Source organism: Nymphaea colorata, chromosome 9 (genome assembly GCF_008831285.2).
Source record: "Nymphaea colorata isolate Beijing-Zhang1983 chromosome 9, ASM883128v2, whole genome shotgun sequence".
Taxonomy (NCBI): Eukaryota; Viridiplantae; Streptophyta; class Magnoliopsida; order Nymphaeales; family Nymphaeaceae; genus Nymphaea; species Nymphaea colorata.
Genome location: NC_045146.1, coordinates 14,543,186 through 14,563,468, shown reverse-complemented (window position 1 = coordinate 14,563,468; position 20,283 = coordinate 14,543,186). Strand labels below are relative to the sequence as shown.

Here is a 20,283-nt window from a genome sequence, read left to right as displayed (position 1 = left end):
TTGTTATTATTGCCAAACGGGCAAAGGATGAGTCCATGCAACATGCCAAAGAGGAGTTTGGGATGCAGGTAAAATTCCTCTCTGAGCAGTGGCAATCACATATGGGCTACTATGGGCAGTTGACTAATTGGTTTATTACATATTATTACCCAATACCTTACCATACATTTGAAAGGTTGAGATTCTTTGAAATGTTCAGATTTTGAGTTATTGTGTATTACTTCTCCTCAGTAAAAGGTTCTGCCTCTACTGCGGTTATCAAGCAGCTGAAAATATGAGAGAATCCAAACTGAATGCCATAAAGGAACGCTCGCTTCTCTATAATATCATTGATGACTTCAGGATGATTTGAAGGATGACGAATTTAGTGCGTAGTTTAGTGAAGATTGTGCCAACCCAAGAACTGTTTGCGCTTTGGGTGAGATTTCTCCATGAACAGTTCCTGTATTTTCCACTGACAAAGGACAAAGGCAGACAATCGATGATTCCAGCTTAATAATGTATTTAAACCTGACAATGGTTTTAACCTGGAAGCACTAGAGAATCGCAGGTACACCTTGTCATGTTGTCCACATTGATGGATTCTCTCACTACATTTCTGGCCCCTAAGAATATATATTTTTAATGAACGGTCCAAAAGTGACCCAAGTACCTTGGGAAGTTGATCCAAGCACCTTGGGAAGATCACAATCACAGAAAACAAGCAAATAAGAGACTTGAGGATATAGAACAACTAAAATACTTTTAAATATTGGGCACGAAACTACTTTCAAGCCACTGCCATGCTATGTGGCACTCAATCGCTTTTAAATAGTGTGTACCTTTGCATCTTGAACTCTTAAGTTCGAACATTGACCATGACACGATACATCGTTGCATGTTGGACTCTAAAAGCAAGACATCATATGGAGGTTGTGAAGTTCAAGTAATTCAACGCAAAATAAGATTTTTTTGCCTAAGATTTATTGTCAACCTTATGTTCACCAATAAATAGTGAAAAAACAGCAACATAACAATTCATGACCAACAGAAGCATATCCTGTCTGCTTTTAGGAATAGCTTTCAGTTTGTCAACAGCCAAACCGAACACGTAAGAGTTCCTCATAAATTTGAAGCACGAGTTAAGTGTTCAAGAATCTTATTCATCAAATTATTGCAGAATTAAACCTTTACGATCATAGTCAACTTAGATATGTGTTCTATCATCTACCTCCACAAGGTAGCGGAATCATCAGTTGTTACCACTTAAAATTTTGAGACCCAACGAGGGTAAAAGCCGAAGTTCGCACAAGAACACCGAAAGTGAAGACAGATCCGTTAACTAATTCGTAAATCACGCTTGGATATAGAAAAAGCACAAAAGCATATACACTTTCCGCTGTCAAGACGGTATTCACGGGCCTCACGAATAGCTACCCATCTGATGCAGCACATTACGGTTCATAAAGAAAACCACGTCTTCCATTTGGAATCGGGCCTCTAGTCTCTGACTTGACTTTCTTTCCACCGCAAGCTGTGCCCACCGCGGATATGGATTTGAGATCCTTCTGGGGGGGCGTTGTTTCCATCCTCCCCTTGACGGATATTATGGGCCGAACTGCTTAAATCGGTGAGGCACCCTGAGCTCCCTTTCTGCGTTTGGGCCAGATAACTGTGCAGTCAAAGCATTCCAGCCGTAACAAGGAAAGAAGATGCCTCCCGCTGCCCATTCTTCATTCAGGGTACCACAATTGCTTATTTGCTCTGTCTCTCTCTCTCTCTATATATATATATATAATGGTCTTCACTCTTCATTTCTATTCTGGCTATCCAAGAACATATAAAAGAGAAGGAAGTCGTTATACAAGCATTACATGGGAAAGGAGAAACGACACTGCTTTTTAACTGTTGATATATGATGAGTTGTTATGCTGCCACAATCCTCTCAACTGCCCATCTCTTTTCTCCTGGAGAATTTACTTTCAGAACTTGTCTGTAATCTGTCCATTTGCTTCTGTGCAGATTATATTGGGTTCAAAGTCACGAGCTCGTCAACAAATTTTAGCTGACATGGGTTACGAATTCACTGTAATGGTTCGTGTTCGATCCATCTGTTTTTTTGTATTCTGATAGTCTGATTCTTTAGTTTTTATTTTGAACTATGTTTTTTGTGCGTAGACTGCAGATATTGATGAGAAAGCAATCCGTAAAGACAACCCTGAAGAACTTGTCATGGCCTTGGCTGAAGCTAAGGTCGGTAGTGCTTTCTCATTTTTGCATCCTTTTCTCCTGTCCCGTTGTTGCTTTTCTTGTTTTCCCTATTCGTCCGATTATACTACTTTTCCTGTCTGATTATACACCTGGGGTAGCAAGTTGCTGAGCCTGTTCAATATTGTATGGCTTTTGAAAAGGGGATATGCCATTTATGGTTTCTTAAGGCAACCTATCTATTGGGCCCAAAAACATTTCATATTTTCTTGGAGTAAGAAGAATCACAGTAGTTACAACTTTCAGTTACATATATGTGTTTTTCTTAAGTAGGCTCATGTTGTTGAGGGGCTTTTTGAATAATTTCATTTTCGTCCAAGTGGGTCAGGAATATGCCCTTCGAAAGTCGACTTGAGGGCTTCTACACTAGTGCAAAATTGATTCTTAATCATATTATGGATCTTTAAATTGTAAAGTGCTTTATTCAAGTTTAACTATATCCAAGAACCTCTAGAATAATTATCAACAACAATCACATAGTAAGAGAAACCATTTTAGAGACAAGGAGAGTGGATCCCACACATCTGCATTTACTAACTAAAAGGGTCCTCCCGTGAACAACTTTATTTCTTTAAAAGAAATGGTCTTCATTTTTTCCCTAATAGACATCTGTCATACGAAATAAGCACTGGATGAGAAGGAGACTTGTATTCAGTAATTTGGGCAACGGATGAAATAATTTGGTTTAATTTTTGCATACAAATTTAAGCTTAGGAATTTTAAATTTATTAAAATTCTTTTTAAAACTTTCAGCAGTTCTGATTTTGATAGCCATTTCGCCGTTTCTAAAGGCATAACATGGGAAATGAATTAATACAAATATTAGAAAGAAGACTCATTGAGAGTCATATGAAAAACACTCCTCGTCTGAACCCAAAACTTGGTACTCATTAGGTCTTTGATATCACTACTCTAGTCATGGAAGTGTTTGCCTTGAGGAGAGGGGCAAGTGCATCCACAAATTGAGGTTGTAGAGTCTCCATGAGTTGTGCAAGAGGCATGCATCCGGTCGTGTTGGGTTTTTCTTTCACTCCTTAGAAAAACCCCACCATTGCTGACTTCTTATCATCATTGTCAAACTTTTAAGAAGTTAGGCCATGTTGGGCATTGTAATATCAAGTGAACTTTGACGGCATCTTCAATCTTGAGTGCTACATATACGTTCATTTTTTAAGGAAGATCCTTATAACTCTCTTAAAATTTGTAGAGAACTTGATTAGGCTCCTGCTAAAATTTGTAAAAAATATAAGTTACCCTCCCTCAATTTTTTTTTTTTTTTTGGGTAGCTCCACCACTGATTGTGGGCTAGGTTCCTTCTTGAAATGAGCCTTCCAACCAGGTGTAACATTAACATCCCATGTGTGAGAATGGCTTGGATAGTCCTATTCTTAAGGAATTTGAGAAAAATAGTGCCCATATATATTTGACTCCAGTTTCCATCCTTGTTTTTATTTATTTAATTATTGAATCAAGCAGGCTAGAAGGCCAGTTGCTTTCTGGCAAATTGGCTGCTTAGATTAATTTTGGATGTGGTCATTGCAAATGATACCAAAATCTATGTTCAACTTTTTCACACATGCATATATTAGGTAAACTACATTTTGACTTCTGCAATTTGGATAATTTTGACTACTATATTATCTCTCTTCTCAAGAAATATTTCGTCTTTAATATTTAATAAGGAGAGAAACAAGCACAATAGTCAGAGTTGTCACGTTTTACAGGAGTTACATATCCTTTGAAAGTTTGACCAGTGCATGTATGTCCTTTAGGGAAGATTCTATCTTTAGCATTTAATGAGAGGTATACACAATGCTCAAGGTTGTCATGTTTTATAAAAGTTAGGATCAAATTGCCATGTAATATATATTTATACATATATACAGCACAAGGGCTTGGTGTCTGAAGTGACTTTGTTCATTTTTTGAGAGAAAAGAACTCAAGTCCAATTTTGTGTTGTAGCTAGAGGCTTTTCACTTTTGTTATGCATTGGAGCCTGATTTTACCTACAGAGGTAGGATAAACTTTTATTTTTTTTGGTTGATTTTCTTGTCCAGAGCAATAACTCCCAAAAATAGGATATGGCAATGCTGCACGTGGGTACAAGATGGGAATTGATTTTGGTTTTATGCTTCATCAAGATGCCACCTAACTGGGTCACTCAATCTGATTCATGGGAAAAAAAAAATTGTTGGCAGCATGTTCTGCACTTTCCAATAACTTTATGTGATGGTCCTGCATGTAACTTTCATTCTGTGGACTTCTGATAGGCAGATGCTATCATATCCAAGCTTCAAGCAAGTATTTCCAAAGAAGAGGATGCTGAGCCAGCGCTTCTAATAACTGCTGATATAGTAATTTCTTATCCCTTCAGTTCCATATATATTATTTTTCTTTAGGAACCGCAAATATCATTATGTTGCCCGTCCAATTAGAATTATAAAGATTGCAGTTGTAATTTCATGAAGACCAAACAAATTGAATTTGTTCTTTTAGAGGATATCCTAGTGCATTGACATTTTGTTTTTTTTTTTTTTTTCACTTTCATTGTCTAATAGACCAGTTGATATAAATACTATGTTCCATTGAGTATTGAAACTGCTGGTTTAGCAACTGATGCTTAATGCATTTATGATCTAAACATGTCCAATAAATCCCATGGCCATGGTGATTTTCCTCTTTCTTCTTTGCAGAAAAATTTCAAGTGAACTTCATTCTTTCATAAATTGAGTGGAGAACTAGCTTCAATCGTAAAATAGAAATTGCTTAAATAAATTGCTTTTCATTAAACAGATTTAGGTACACCTAGAGGGGACAAGAAAATAGATGGATCAACTATTTGGAAAAGTTGGAGAGAGGGTCTCTTACCATTTGAATGTACAAGATCATCGCTTCTAGATCCCTGTTGAATGATGACTTTCATGCTCATTTACATGCCGGACACTTAATAAATATTTTGTGGAAATATGTCTGCCTGTGTTTGGACCTTTTGGTGCTCTATGGGTTATGATTTATTAAGGTTTTTTTGCCTGTGTTTATAGTCTTTAGACTTGTTTCTTCTTTGAATTGTCTTTTTTAGTGTTGTTTCTTTTAGGACTCCGTTCCCTCTTTCCCATTTCTTTTACTGCAATTATCTGTAAATTGGAGCAAGCAGAGGGGTGCCCATATAAATTTTTTTCTTTCTTATGGAATGTAAGTTCTGTTTTAATGTTGTGTGTCATTCTTATGGCATTTATGGTGAAAATTTTATGATATATAAGCTTCTGCTCTTGGGTATTTTGGTCGTATCTGGAGGTTGTGGTCCATGGTGGTGTGATTAGGGAGAAGCCGTCAAGCAAGGAGGAAGCCTGGGAATTCATTAAAGGTGAAGGGAGGGCATATTCTTCCGTGGTGCTTACATATTTTGAGTGTCACAATTTAGTGCTTTACACATGTTAGCTTGCAGGTTATTCAGGGAGCCATACCTCTACTGTGGGATCTGTACTTGTGACCAACCTTAAAACAGGTTGTAGAAAGGGAGCATGTGACAAAGCTGAGGTAACAAAATCCTCCACGTGGTTAGGACATTTTATGTGATCATCAACTGACCTGGTTCTTTGCAGGTATACTTCCATGAGATACCTGATGAAATCATTGATAATCTAGTAAGCTATTTAGCTTAATCTATTTCAATTTGTCTACTTAAATCTGTTTGTTCCTGAATGTGGTTCGGTTGATGGGCCTGTGATTAGATCAGCGAGGGTGTGGTGCTCAACGTTGCAGGGGGCTTGCTGGTGGAACATCCACTGGTTTGGCCCTTCGTAGAGGCAGTGGTATGTTACTCAGTGGTTTAGTATACCTCCTGCAGTTTCTTCTCCCGACTCTGTTTATCCCTGGAAGTCATCACTGATTGGCTTTGGAATCTGTTTATGTAGGTTGGCACGAGCGACAGTGTAATGGGCCTCCACAAGGCTCTTACAGAATCTCTGATTCAGCAAGTCCTCTAGATTTATGGAGGCAGTGTAGTAGAATTTTGCACTTACGTCAGCAGTAATTGGCTAAGCCAGAAACCAACCTTTATTGACGGCATCATGATTGGTGCAGCCATTGAATAGCCTCTAATGTGATTGCCATATGAACATCAAGCATCCTTCTTTAATAAAGTTGCTCTATCTCGTTCTGGAGCTAGGGTCGATCACTAAGCTTTGATTAAAGATAATTTTCCATGGAATTTTTGAAAAAAAAAAAAAGTTAAAACACAAACTAGTTTCGAAATTTCTGGTTCGAAAATTTGTGAAACCTGATATGTGTGTGCCCCTCTAATTTTCACTAAAAGATGAGCATTGTCCTCTTAAATATTCTGTTCAACGTATCTCGACAATGGCATGGACAGGATATTTGGACTTGGAAGGCGAAAAGATCAGATCCTATGGGCATGGGGAGGCTTATTGTGGGGATTGAAAATAGTGAACGGTCAGAAAAGCTGGGAGTTGGGTGGAGGGATAAGATCTACCGGTGCTATCAATGAATGAAAAGGATGCGTGAAGCGGAAGTGGAAGACATGAATAGACTGAAAAATATTCTAGTACATTTATTAACACGGGATGAGTTTTGAAGAAACAGCATGAAGTCGGAAGCAAAAATGAAGTCAATCACAAAAATATGCTCAGAAAGATCCAGAGAGATCATGTTAGATCACCCGAATTAAACAATTAGCAGGTTTCTGTTTTCTTCGTATACATCAGCACTCATGATAGTTTAATAGTTTTTCCATAACGGTCGCTGTTGACCTATCCATCTCATTAAGTTTTCTAAGTTCATTAATTTCATTTTGGCACCCAACCTTCCATTCGCGATCCTTCTGATAATCTTACGACGATGTTTGCCTTGATTTCCGTTTCTCCAACGCCAAGAGCTCGTTATGTTAAAGAACAGCACAAATCAGCTGTAATCTGTGCTTGCTTAAAGGGAAATAACACAACTTACTTTATACTTGCGCGTGTTGAAATCCAGCATGTTCTACACTGGTCCCCAAGGGAGTTGGCACAACAAGATCAAGCAAAAGTTGGTAGGTGATCAATCTTTGTTTCAAATTTTTGAGACACCAACTCTCTTTGCTAATCAAATTTGAAACATCAACTCTAACGTGCAAGTTAAAGCATGGCAAGGGCGGGGGCGGCATCCTAAAGCATCAAATGTACCCCAAAAAAGACGAGGGGTTGTGTGGTTTTTTTCTATTGAACAGTGCAAAACCCCCTCGCCCCAACATGGAACAATGCATTTTTGCCATACCATTGGCAAAGTAACGTGGCCCACATCTCAGTGGAACACCATGTTCTCGACAACTCAGCCTTCCAATGAAAGATGCTCTGATAGTGACAGGTGCTACGGAAAGGAGCTTTCATTTTTAAGTGCATCTTAATAGTAGATAAGATATTGGATTTGTATATGTGCAAGTGTCTTTCATAAATCTGGCCACTTGTATGTGACCTTGATAAGTGGGAAAAAAAAAAGACCATTGATTTTTTATTCCTGTAAAAGTAACCGGTTGTCTCGTCCCTTGTACCGGGCCTTAACTGGCCGGGTCTGTCTCCAGTGCTGTTATTTGAAAAAATTAGAGTGGTTCTTTATGCATTAACATGGGATAACATCACAGGATTTCGGTCCTATATCAAAAAGGCATGTTGCTAAAAGTTGATTTTTTAGGTTTCCCCATCATTCTAATGAAATATTGCTGGAATTGAACCTCTTTCATTAACGCATGATCACATTTGATAATCACTTTCGTAAAAAAAGGTCCAATATAATATATGCAGTTAGTTTTTGCCAAAAATAAGCCATAAATGTTTAGTTTTCCAAAGTCATGCCTATCTTTCTACAGATATTTGAAATCGTCTTAAATCAAATTCTAGGGTGTTAATTTTTTTTTTTGGTCAAACTTGACAAAATTTGAGGATGTATTTGAAATTTTGAAAAATAAGAAAAGGAAAAAGACGAACTTGCAAGCGGAAAAGCGGAGTTTTAGGTTGGATTTGCACAATTTTGAGCGTCAAACACGTTCCTCTGTGGAGTCGCAATTTAGCTGAAGAGACGTTTCAACGCAGGGTGTTATTGCCTAAATGAGCAGATCCCAAGCTCCAAGAAATAATGTCTGGACTCTGGCCTACCCTCGAAGGTGTACGTGAAGTCCTCTTCTTATAAGTCCACCCATTCCTTTTTTCCATATTCACCATTCACCATTCGGTTGAGCTTAATTTCATTCTATTCTCGTTAATCATCTCTTGATCTTCTTAATTTTTCATGTAGGCCCTCGTAGGAGGAGGACCCCAATGTCGTTAAACTATTGGCAACCAAAGTCCTCGTTTTGTTGAATGATACTGGCATGAATTAGGAAGACATTAGCATTTTTGTTATATTTAAAAAATAATCTTCAATTTAAACTAATTAAAAATCTTAAAAAAAAGGGGAGAATTGAAATCTGCCCACTGGGGACATTAATGACGATTTGTGGTTTTGTGATGGTTTATGATGTTTCAACAACATTTTATGGTGCTTCTAGCAATAGCGACAGATTTCAAATTTCTTTTTAGCCTTCGGTCAACAGGGGGTACAGCTAACAGATTTTGAATATCCCTAAAAAGAATATTAGCCCATCTCAACTGGGTGGCATACCAGCCTCTCATGTTTGCCACCCATACCGTGAATTCATGGTGCCACTGTTCACACTTCCACAGCCACTAAAACCAGCAGATAAATTCTTTATTGCCTTTGGACCGCTCGAAAACGAAAGCAGATGAGGACATTCATTTGAAAGGGTAAAACGCTATGAATGAGTTATTTGCTAACATCAGTACACTGATAAGGGCGAAAAAGGCCATTTTTACAGTCCGTATGCACAAGTCTGCCACACAAAAGAGTGACTTCCAGAAACTAGAGCCAATGTTTGGTTCTCTGCTTTGCCATGGTGAGAACTGTACTTGCACAGGTTCCTTTTATTCCATTACTTAATTAGTATTCCTCTGATTAGAAAGAGAAAAAGAGAGAGAGCCTTGAAGCTTTGTCATTTACATGGTAACTTGTACAAAAGACTACAGATCACGATGAAGTTTCCCGGCAAACAAATTAAATATCCCCTTCTCAAAAAAAGAGCCACACTGTAAGATTTTAATGAATGCAATCTCAAAGAGAAGAAACAATCAACGGTTCTTTGAACAGGCAAACGGCATCCATCTAAGACCCAGTTGCGCACGAACTTTTTGGTTTCCCTTTTTCTTGACTTCACAAAGGGGAAGTATGATGGTTGAACAAATTGAATGAGGGAAAAAAGAGGGAGGCCGTATATCGAGCAGGCACTCGAATGGGGAGCCTGCACATAATTTTATTGTCAAAGAATCGCAACTTCAATCATCCACTTTCTCTATGTCAGCCATGGAAGTGGGCTCTGGAAATATGTCCTTGGAAAGCCTCTTGTGAGATGACACATCCCCTCCTTGGCCGCTTCCTAGCGATCCTGCTGTTCCAGCTTGTTTCATGCTAGTATTTCCCTCTCTAGGGAAGCCCGGAACAGCTACAATCTCTGACGAGCTGTGCCGCCAACTGCTAAAAAGTGCTGCATTCCAAGAACCCCTGGACGAAGTAGTACGCAGTCTTGCTGATGCACTAGCATTAGAATTCTCCTCCCTAACAACTTTTAGAGGGTTCTCCAGTGCCTTAAGGATGTATCTCATAAGTGGCCGTTTGGCAGGCTTAGGGTTCAAGCATGATCTAGCCACAATTGCCATAGCCCACACCTCCTCTAACAAATCTTCATCTATAATTAGATGAGGGTCTATGATCTTCGTCACTAGTTCTTTTTCATTTATATTGATGTGAGGCAATGCCCAGTCCAGCCATTCGTTTGTGCTTGTGCTGTTGGAACCGCTGATCCCAAGCTTACCTGTAACTAATTCAAGCAGAACTTTTCCAAAGCAATAAACATCATATGCACACGTTGCTGACGGCAGACCTGAAATATTGAACATAATAACTTGTATTATAATATTGAATTAAGCATTTGAAAGCAACACTGGAGAAAAGGGACCCCATAAGAGCGGAAAATTTTCGTAGGAAACTGGTAGGGAGCCACCAGCCCTGTCACGTGCAAGTTCTTCTTAGACATAACAATGTATGGACCACAATTCCAGATATTGTAGCAATAGTTATAAAAACTGTGGGCTTATTCGTGGACGTACCCAAAGTGCTTTGCTCCGAACTCCTGCATATCATGGGCTCAGAATCAGAATATGAATACAATAGTTTCAGGAATCAAGCAGATAATTTTTAATAGCATACAAGAAAAATTCCACTTTTTCCTTCCTGAGTGAACGAAGCACTAATTTCCAACATCATCTGTGGGGTTATCAGGTTGATAAGCATTGCAGTTAACAATATGAATATATGAGCTGCCCTATTCTTCATTTATGAGCCTAACAATTGCATGCGTGGGAACGAGAATTAGTGGACAGCAGAAAAAATCATTTACCTTCCTGTCATGCATATTTCTAAGAAAAGATATCCCATGTCGATATGTTAATGAAACCAAACAAGAAAGCTAATTATACGGATTAATTAAATAACCTAATGTGCTTTCCAGGATGCTCTTATGCACATGAAGGCCTTGTCACGTGGGAACAGCAAGCACATGGGATCAGGAAACGGAAAGCAAAAATAAGGTTCCATTGAACAAAGCTATATATTGGTCACAAGACAGACAAGACAGACTCTAGCACCAAGAACAAAGGCACTTACTGTGAAAATCGCAATATTCTAGATAGGACGCTCTGATGAGAATCACTCTCCTGGGTGCACACCTCACTCAAGCTTCCAAGTCGCACTTCAAATTTGTCATCCAAAAGAATACTACTTGCTTGAACATCTCTAGCGTCAGAAAATACAAATCAAGAACAGTATAGTCAGCCAAAAATCACTTGAGTACAAAAAGTACTTTAAATAAGATAACAGCTCTGTCTTACAGACAAATTCCAGAATGAAAAATTAGGCAAAGATAATTCCCAGATAAACTTAAAACGCAAAATGCAGTACAGAAAAGCTCTTCATCTATTTGCACCATATGAGAAATGCCGAAACACACTATGCCCCTTTTGTTCTTTTTAGTGCAAAGCCATTCTAACCATGTTGTCATCATTTAACAAATCTTTCCACTATGTATTGATAAGTATGGCCAGACAGCTTAACAGAGTGAAGAGAAAAGGGCAATATATGTAGGCACTTGATTTATTCAACTACGCATGCATATACTAGCTTGCACTGAAACTTCCAATGTATTCATGACGACAAAGATGGCAACAATTACATAAGATAAATTTTCTTATGTAATTGCCCCACCTCCAAATAACCAGAGCTGTAATATGGATAACTTTCTTTCTCTAGAAAACACACATATAGAGTCAATGCAGAAGGATTTCTTATTTGTATTCATCTCTAGAAGCAAAACAGTTGCTAATGCTCTTCAATTTCCACTCAATTTGAACATTATTGGCTTTTAAAACCCTATATACATATTCAAAAATAAGCCAACAATATGCATTGTCAAAAAACACAACTCGCATCCTCAATTACCAAATATCGGAACAATTGCTTCTTACCAGAACACATAGTGAAGAAGTCATTTATTTACATTTTTTTTTAAGGTTAGATTTAAGGGGAGAAAGAAGATAGAAATGAACAAAGGATTGGAACAGAAGCAAGCAAGAAAAACATGTTACTTTGCCTCAAAAAGTGCAGCCCTTTTCTGCCCTTCAACATGTCTATAAAACATCACAAAAATGACGATTTTTAATACCACCCATAGACAGGTAAGATAAACAGGTTGAACTCCAGCGGAATCAAGCATTACCGAGTTCAGATAAGCCAGGTATGACATAAATGGAGTCAGATTTGGACTTGGACTTGGGTGGACCTTAGTGATATACACTTGAATGTTGCAGTAACCGAGATATGTACACAATATTCTCCCGATACATTAGTAGAAATGATGTAATTCTTATGGAAAACTGTAGTGATGCATATGCGCTCGTAAGACAATCCAAGTAAATAGGTCCCAATGTAAGCCACTATAGTTAGTACATCCTTCATTAGCTCCAACCTTCACCTAACCATTAATATCTAGCACATCCTCAGTTAGCTCCTACCTTCACTTAAGAGTGTGATATTACTCCATGATTGAATCAACCATTCTATGCACGAACAAACTTGTTGGTTCAAGAGAGTTTTCTATTACTTTAAGCCTGAGAAGGTTACTGAGAAACCTGAATCCTTGATATACACACTTTGTGTGAATGCTTCGCAAGTCTTGAAATTTCTTGATGATCAACAGTAAATATGTAACCACATTGTATGATACACTGCACAATTAAGACAGACAGTTTTTGCTCTTCATTAATGTTTTACATTTATGATACCTTTCATATTGTAAGTGATCTTTGTGATACCGAATTGTCAAACGACTCAAACCATATCCTGGGAAAAACCGAGTTAATATACCCATTAGATGTATTTTATAGATATTATAAGTTAATATTTATATCTAGTCCCTAGAAGATAAAATTATTTTTCAGCTAATATTAAATACAAAAAGAAACAAGCTTAGTACATTCTGCACTTTAATGAACCTCCAGGTTCTTTGCAATTTGTCTGGCACTTTTACTGTTAAATATAGAGGAACACATCCCAGAGTAAAAATGCATTGGCATAACTGAATAATTCCAGCAACAGGATGGCTCATTGTCACCTCAGTGATAGATATTGCTACCTTTTTACTTTTAGCCTTCTGAGATTAAAAGAAAAGGTACAATGATGCCCAAAAGAACAAATGTAGAAATTAGAACCTATCAAGTATCTGTTTAACCAGTATGCCTAAAAAAATAAAATACTGCACCCAGTTAAGGCCTTAATAATCGAGTTTAAATATGACTATGCCTAGGCTTGATCCTGTGAGAAGCACAGAAGAGAAGAAGAAAGAAGAAGAGATAAAAGGAAGAGAAAAAATAAAGAAAGCAATAAGAGAAAAAGGGAAAAAGAGGTTGAAGGAAAGGAAAGAAATAAGAAGATAAGAAGGCAAAGAGAAGAAATGGAGGTTCAACCATGCATAGTGAAACTCTCCCAAGTCTTTCATATTAAATATTGTTCTCAAAATTCTGTTGTTAGATGACCAGGATACGTGAAACATTATGTACCAAATAAAATGTTTTTTGGAAACAATAGAAAAGGATAATGGATCAATCAAATCAACCTTCAAAAAGGCCAAATTGGATGACGGTGGACAGAACTTCTCAAACCATAACTCCAGGGCACTCTTCATTTCAAGCCAGAGAAGCAGAATTTAGTTTTCTTTAATAGACCCCATGGAAAAATATATATATATATATAGAATTTCTAAAAGTTTGCCGCCATGTCAGGTGAGAAAGGAAAATGGGATCACTCCACCATTCATTTGATTCAATTTTCTCCTTCAAAAAGAAGCTGAGCCCCTCCTATCCGGCTTAGATTTTTCTCACCTAAAACTTTGGTCGTTCAATTCATGAACCAGTAAGACAGCATTGGTCCTTCCCACAAATCCAGAATCTTCTGATCATTTCAGCCAAAAACAAATGCAGCCTAGATGCCAAATCAAAAACACTTTTGAGCGCCATGAGGAAACTCATACATATCTCTTCATTAAATTTCAACTCACTCTGGTCTCATTATTTGACTGTTGCAATGATGAAAAACAGTTCAAAACAATAAGCAGGCAACCAGAGCCAAAGCCTCTGTTCAAAACTCTGGCAATAGGATTTACTACCCATCAACACCTTCCAATAATGTCATATGCTTTAAGCTTGAATTTCCAAACCAAGCATGAACCTATAGGCTATAACGGCTCTCCCAAAAAGAAAAAAAGTGACACATTTGCTGCTAGTTTAAGAAACTAAAGGATGTCAGTGACACTAGTTTCATCAGAAAAAGGAGCTACTTCACTGGGATACTCCACTTTGACTAATATTCCATATTCTCATATTCAAAATTTTGTAACCTAGTTCTGCCTATGGGCTAAACATAATTTTTGGAATACATTACAACCACAAAAAACAACTAACCCACCTCTTAGTAATGCGTATTGCCATGCAAACTGCCTTAACCAGAAATTCATGAGATGCTGAAGCTAAAAGAACTATACCTGCAATGTACCATTTCATAGAAAACTACAAACTTGATGGTACATGACTTATCTTGAAATTTTACAATCCTAACAAAGCACAGACTTGTCAAAAGCCTCTATGAAACTCAATCAACTGAAAGGATGATATATTCCGAGTCTTGAAGAAGATTGTCCTACTTAATGATGGAATAACCCTAATAACCCACCAACTGTTGTACCACCAGAATAGAAAGAAGATGATCATAAGGTGTCAAATAGTCTCAGAGACTCTCGACAGCAAAGCTATCTTTCTCGAAGACCACATCAGTAAATGTTTTTGAGCATAAAATCTTTTTCAAACTACTTTCCTTCAAGGGATCAATAAGTTGACTAAGATAGGATTCTTAGTCAAACACCAAGATCAATAATTTTATAGAGAAAGCCTGTGCAACAAGTAACTCTCAATTTTGAAGACTTGTACTACACTACTATGAATCATGTGGAGGGTCAGAAAAAGGAAAACAAAAAGAAGAATATACTCAGAAATGAGCAGATACGTGTTTCTGTTTGGATTACATTAAAACCAGACCACTCAACAAAACCAACATATGAGCTAGTTCAGCATATAGCTACTCAAAAGGGAGGGTAAAACCCACAAAAATGGCAGGGGAAAATTCACTAGAGCAGCAGGAAAAATAACTTGAAAAACTTAATTTCCAACTGGACAATGGAAATGAACTATAACTTATGCAAAACTTTGTTAACCAATTACCTTCTTTGTGTGAAATATGTTAACAAAATCCAGTATGTGGTTATGCATATTAAGTCTATTGGATTTGCCATATTGCATATAATGCTTACTATCTTAACAAAACCTAATGGAAAATACTTTAGAGGTCTTTTAATAGATACTACATAATGAAATTAGACATTCTATTTGCAAATCCAATATGATTTTTAGCTTGTGAAAGTTGTTCTTTCTATTGTTGCCTTCCTCAACACACAATGCAAGATTGCAAGTCCAGTGGCTGGAAACTCCAATATGGCGTCAAAAACAAATTCAATTACAACCTCCAAAACTATATTAGAAATTTATTGAATTTTCCACCAATAATGCTCTAATTGCAACTTTACGCTGTGTTCCATTATCATACCATAAAATAGATAAAACTTTGATGGGTTTCTAACACTGAAAAAACCTCCTTCAAGATAAACATGTAGCCCTCATATGAAAGAGCTCTACACTCTGCCATTGTCAAACATTGTTTGAGGACAAACATGAAGGGCAATCTAGTTGAACTACACTCATCCAGACTGTGGTTTCAGAAAGTTTTTAGCTGCAATATGAGCCCATTGGGCTGTCAATCTTTTTATTGCTGTAAAAGAATATGTAAAATAATAGGAAGTTAATACATACTCCAGAGTTAATTCTATGATCACACAGATGGGGTTAGAATAAGTTAAGAAATACATGCAGTTATGGTTCTTAGAAGTTTCCAAGGATATAATTGATGAATGTCATCTACATGTTCAAAAACCTAATAATCGACATATAATACATAAATTTCTGATGTATAAACTAGAGGTTATAAGCCAACAAAGTTCATACTGTCTATTAGCAAATCCTCATAAAATTTTATGTGCAGAAAATTATGCATTATCTGTTACATAGATAGATCTTCTGAAAAACAACTGCTAAAATGATGATTGTTAAGTAGAGATCCCCAGGAACTAGTCAGTGTGAGCATGCTTGTGAGAGAAATATTCACATGGTGCATGTATCCTAGAGTACCTAATTTTTCACTAAATTGCTCCATTTGACCCACAACCCATTGCCTTCCACAGCCTTTACATAGCAACTTAGACAGACATACACTCGCTATATAAACTAATGTAAACATGAGAAGCAAGCAACAGAAGGTTCGATCTCCAAATTCCAGGTTGAAGGATTTCAAAATTAATGCAGCAGAAAAATAGTTCGTGAATAGGATGTGCAACAGAGCGTTCATTCCAAACCCACGTTTGGTGTACTGCAACGCCAGTGAAGGAGGACAAACATTAATAATCTGTGTGTGTGTGTGTGTGTGTGTAGAGAGAGAGAGAGAGAGGGAGAGAGAGACCTGTGGACCAGAGATGGTGTAAATTCATGGTGAAGATATGTTAAAGCCTCAGCAGCTCCAGTGGCTATTTTTAACCTTGTTATCCAATCCAAAGACTGTACACCATCCTCAACACTAGTGGCTTTCCTATGAAGAGCATGAGAAAGATCCCCATTTGGCATGTACTTGTACACAAGGAATTTCTCATTTTCCTTGTCCAAACAGTGGCCTAGAAGCGGAACCAGCCTCGTATGTGAAGCCCTTCCAAATACATCTAGTTCTACCATGTAAGATTCCCTTCCAACAGTGCTCAAATCAATTTTCTTGACGACAATGGGAATTCCACCTTCCAAACTACCTCGGTAGATATCCCCAGTATGTCCATGCTTAATAAGATTTGAACTACTGAAATCTGCTGTGGCCTGAAGCAGTTGCTCATAGGAGAAGGATTCACCCAAACTCGACAGGTTGAAGGAGATTCCAACAGGATGAAGGACCCCAGTTGCAGATGCTATAGCCGCAGAGTTACCATAGTTCCCTTTTTGTTGACGACGAGAGTAGGCGTCAGAATTCTCAGGTTTCTTCTGACATTTGAGTATAAACAGAACACAGACCAACACAACAAGGAAGACGAGTCCCAGTGCACCAAAAACCCCACCTAATATGGCTTTCCAGTGCGTCTTCCTTTGGTGAGAATTTTCGTCCTTGCTGGTATTCGTTCCAAACCCCGCAAACAACAAACCCCTTTGTTCGTAGAATGAAGAGCATTCCTTGGCAGTCCTCTGATTCGGCAAGTCCTGAAGACAATTCATCTGAAGATAAGAACTATCTGCACTGCCGGCGAGGCCACCTGGAGGTCTACCCTGGAAATAGTTGTAAGATAGATCAAACGAGCTCGATCTCTGGAGGACAGATCCAAGTTGTGCCGGTAAAATTCCGTAGAAGAGATTGTGAGAAAGGTTAAAGAGCGCTCCAGAACTCAAATTCCACGAGTCAGAGAGCAAACTGCCGTTTGAAAGATTTCCACTCAAGCTATTGCTGGAGACGTCCAAAATACGGAGGTTGAGCCCAACCATATCGGGAAGGCCACCGGATAGATTGTTGCCGTTCACGACAAGAGCCTCAAGTCGAGGGAGTTTGGTGACATTAACTGGGAGCTCACCGGACAAGGAATTGCCAGAAAGCAGCAGGTACTGCAAATTCTTCAGGCTCCCCAACTCCACGGGTATGGAGCCGGAGAGGGAGTTGAATCTAAGATCCAGGTGAACCAAGGACGGAAGATATCCAAACTGCGGCGGGAGGGTGCCAGTGAGGGTGTTGTTGGATAGGAACAGGAATCGGAGGTTGCGCAGAGTTCCCAGAGCAGGAGGGAGCTGGCCATCCAGATGGTTATGGGAGAGGTTGAGGAGGGTGAGATTGGAAGAGGTTGGGGGTGGTGGGATGGATCCAGTGAGATGGTTGCGCGAAAGATCCAGGACAGTAAGATTGGAAAGAGAAACGAGTGACGGTGGGATGGAACCATTGATGTGAGAGGAATGGAGATCCAAGAGGGAAAGATTATCCAGACGGCCAAACCATTCAGGGATGCGTCCAGGGAGCGGGAAGAAAGAAGCATTAAAGAAAGAGAGGGAGGTAAGATTTAACAGTCCATCTGCGGAAAACCGAGGGTTCGTTTTCCCCACCCTGGTTCTCTTGAAACCGGAGATGTTGAGGCCAACGACATGGCCGTCTTGGCAACGGACGCCTGCCCATCGGCTACAAGGGTCTACCTTTCTGGGCCAATCCCTGCTTCTCAAACCCAATGAAGACCTCAGACTGAATAGTGCGTCAAACTCTGTACGCGAACTAAGGGGGGTCTGCGGCGGCGGACTTGGGGGTGGCGGCGCCGGCGGTGGTTGCCTTTGTTGCGCATCTGCCACGACACATATGCACATCAGGCAGCAGTAGAAGAGGAGGACGAGGTAAAGCCGGTTAACCACGAAACGTTGCTTCTCCCGGTGCTTCTGGCCGTGGTGATCCGCCATATGCTACCACCGGATCAAGCGTCGCAGCGACCTACTTATCGATCTACTGCCTTCCTAACAATCTACCTTCCTACTCATCGCTTCGACCGATACCATTGTGGGATGCCTCTTCAGAAGGCTTACTTGGTGTATGCCTGCTCGTAATTGTAATGCTGCTGCAGCTGAAATCACCATCTTCAACGGCGACCGCATGTGAAATCGTCAATGGAGGCCTCCGGTATTCTTCGTCCCCCCTCCTAATGCCGACTTATTCTTGTGTTCGACACCCTTGACATCAGAAAAGTGGCGGCAATCTTCGTTTCGCTTGGTTATACCCCAGGAGTGAACCCCACGCGCCCCCTTCTTGACTCTGAAGTCGTCCAACTAGTGGGAGCAGCAATGTCCCCAGTAGCCCCCAAAAAATAACAAGGAGACGTCTGACCTAACGGCAAGAGGAGAAGCTGTGCACCTTCCCTGAGAAGAAACCGGAAATGCAGCGCCTTCAAGCGCACGGTCCGTAGCAGGACACTTCTTCCTCACTCATTTCTTCCCCTCCGTCGGCGAACAACTGACAATCTCGCGCTCCCACTCCATATCCCTGTCGCCGGCCGCCACCCACTTTCACCAAAAGCCCAATCCCTTCTATAGCTCCACCTATTATCTTTCCCGCCTCACCGGCCAACCCGATTCCCGGACCACCAACCGCCGCGGAGATTGCTGCTACTACAGCGGCTGAGCGCTGCTCCGCTGACAGGCAGCCCAAGCCAACGCCGATAATCGTCAGGGTTGACCTCTTGCTTCCCTCCCCTAGGACCACCCCACCCCTAACCCTGGTTAAAGATAAACCCACCTCTCTCCGGCGCGGCCTCTCCAACACCACCCATCAGTTCACTCTCCCCACTTGTTTTTCTTTTAAAAAATTACATTTCATATAAAAAATCAACAACTTATTAAAAAAAAAAACATTTGCCGCAATTCAGCAGCAGAATCTTCTGATACCTTCTTTTCATTCATTTTCTCGATCTTTTTGGCTCTGCCGGTCGCCTTCTTCTTACAATAAAGTTCACTCGCTTTCATCTTTGCAAACCCACTTAATATTTCCCAAAAAATGTTTACTCTTTTCAGGATCAAGAATTTATTGCTGACTGCGGGTTAAACTTAACTTGGAAAGTGAATATTTTTAATTATATTTTTGCTTTTTCAAGAGAGGCCGTGACGAACTTCTTTCCCTCTCAGTTGCCGTTTCCAAATGTAGCTCAGAGTTTGGTGGCGGACTCCGACCAGTGGCGGCGGTAAACCTTCCCGCCACTTCGCTTCAAGGGCCTTTTTGTCCTCCTCTTCCTGTTAGGGTTCAGTGAAAATCCGGCGCCTTGTCGAATTCATATTGCCAAGAATTGTGCGTTCCACGTAAAATAGTTCCCGCCTTTTGCATGTTTTCGCTACTTCCGTTGAAAAATACAAAGATAGTTGTTAATGTTTTGTGACGATGAGATACATGAAAAAAAAAGGTAAACTATATATAGATGCCAACTCATAATTAAAAAAAAACTTAGTAATCACATAAAATTGTGTTCAACTTTCAAAAATGTATTATAATACCTTGTATTTTTTTGTTTTTTGCTGACGGAGAAGAGAATCCCACGGCTTGAGTGAAGTCTCTTTCACTCTCGTTTTAAGATTAGATTAGTGAAAGCTAAAGTTTCCTCTTTCCTTTTGGTATTACGAATACATTGTATATTTATCTTGGCATGTTTTATGCACCTATCATAAAAGCATAGCA

The 20,283-nt window shown here is 39.3% G+C and overlaps 2 protein-coding genes across 4 annotated transcripts; one reads left to right on the top strand and one right to left on the bottom strand.

Moving 5' to 3' along the window:
* Nucleotides 1-1,409: 1,409 nt before the first annotated feature.
* LOC116259996 (uncharacterized) lies at nt 1,410-6,402 on the top strand. Of its 3 annotated transcripts, none has more exons than XM_031638045.2 (9): nt 1,410-1,721; nt 2,002-2,073; nt 2,158-2,232; nt 4,518-4,601; nt 5,542-5,611; nt 5,693-5,784; nt 5,850-5,891; nt 5,979-6,059; nt 6,162-6,402. In XM_031638045.2, the coding sequence occupies exons 1-9, from the start codon at nt 1,692-1,694 to the stop codon at nt 6,231-6,233; spliced, it is 618 nt and encodes a 205-aa protein (XP_031493905.1). In that variant the 5' UTR covers nt 1,410-1,691; the 3' UTR covers nt 6,234-6,402. The 3 variants fall into 3 exon arrangements, with proteins under 3 accessions (XP_031493905.1, XP_031493907.1, XP_049935351.1); XM_031638047.2 differs by lacking the exon at nt 1,410-1,721 and adding an exon at nt 1,787-1,901; XM_050079394.1 differs by lacking the exon at nt 1,410-1,721 and adding an exon at nt 1,800-1,904.
* Nucleotides 6,403-9,270: 2,868 nt separating this feature from the next.
* LOC116260181 (probable LRR receptor-like serine/threonine-protein kinase At2g16250) lies at nt 9,271-19,310 on the bottom strand. The gene is made up of 4 exons (XM_031638318.2): nt 16,522-19,310; nt 11,014-11,142; nt 10,458-10,480; nt 9,271-10,231 (listed from the first exon to the last, which is right to left on the bottom strand). Exons 1-4 carry the CDS (start codon nt 18,522-18,524, stop codon nt 9,627-9,629), a joined length of 2,760 nt encoding a protein of 919 aa, XP_031494178.1. The 5' UTR covers nt 18,525-19,310; the 3' UTR covers nt 9,271-9,626.
* Between the last annotated feature and the right edge of the window lie 973 nt (nt 19,311-20,283).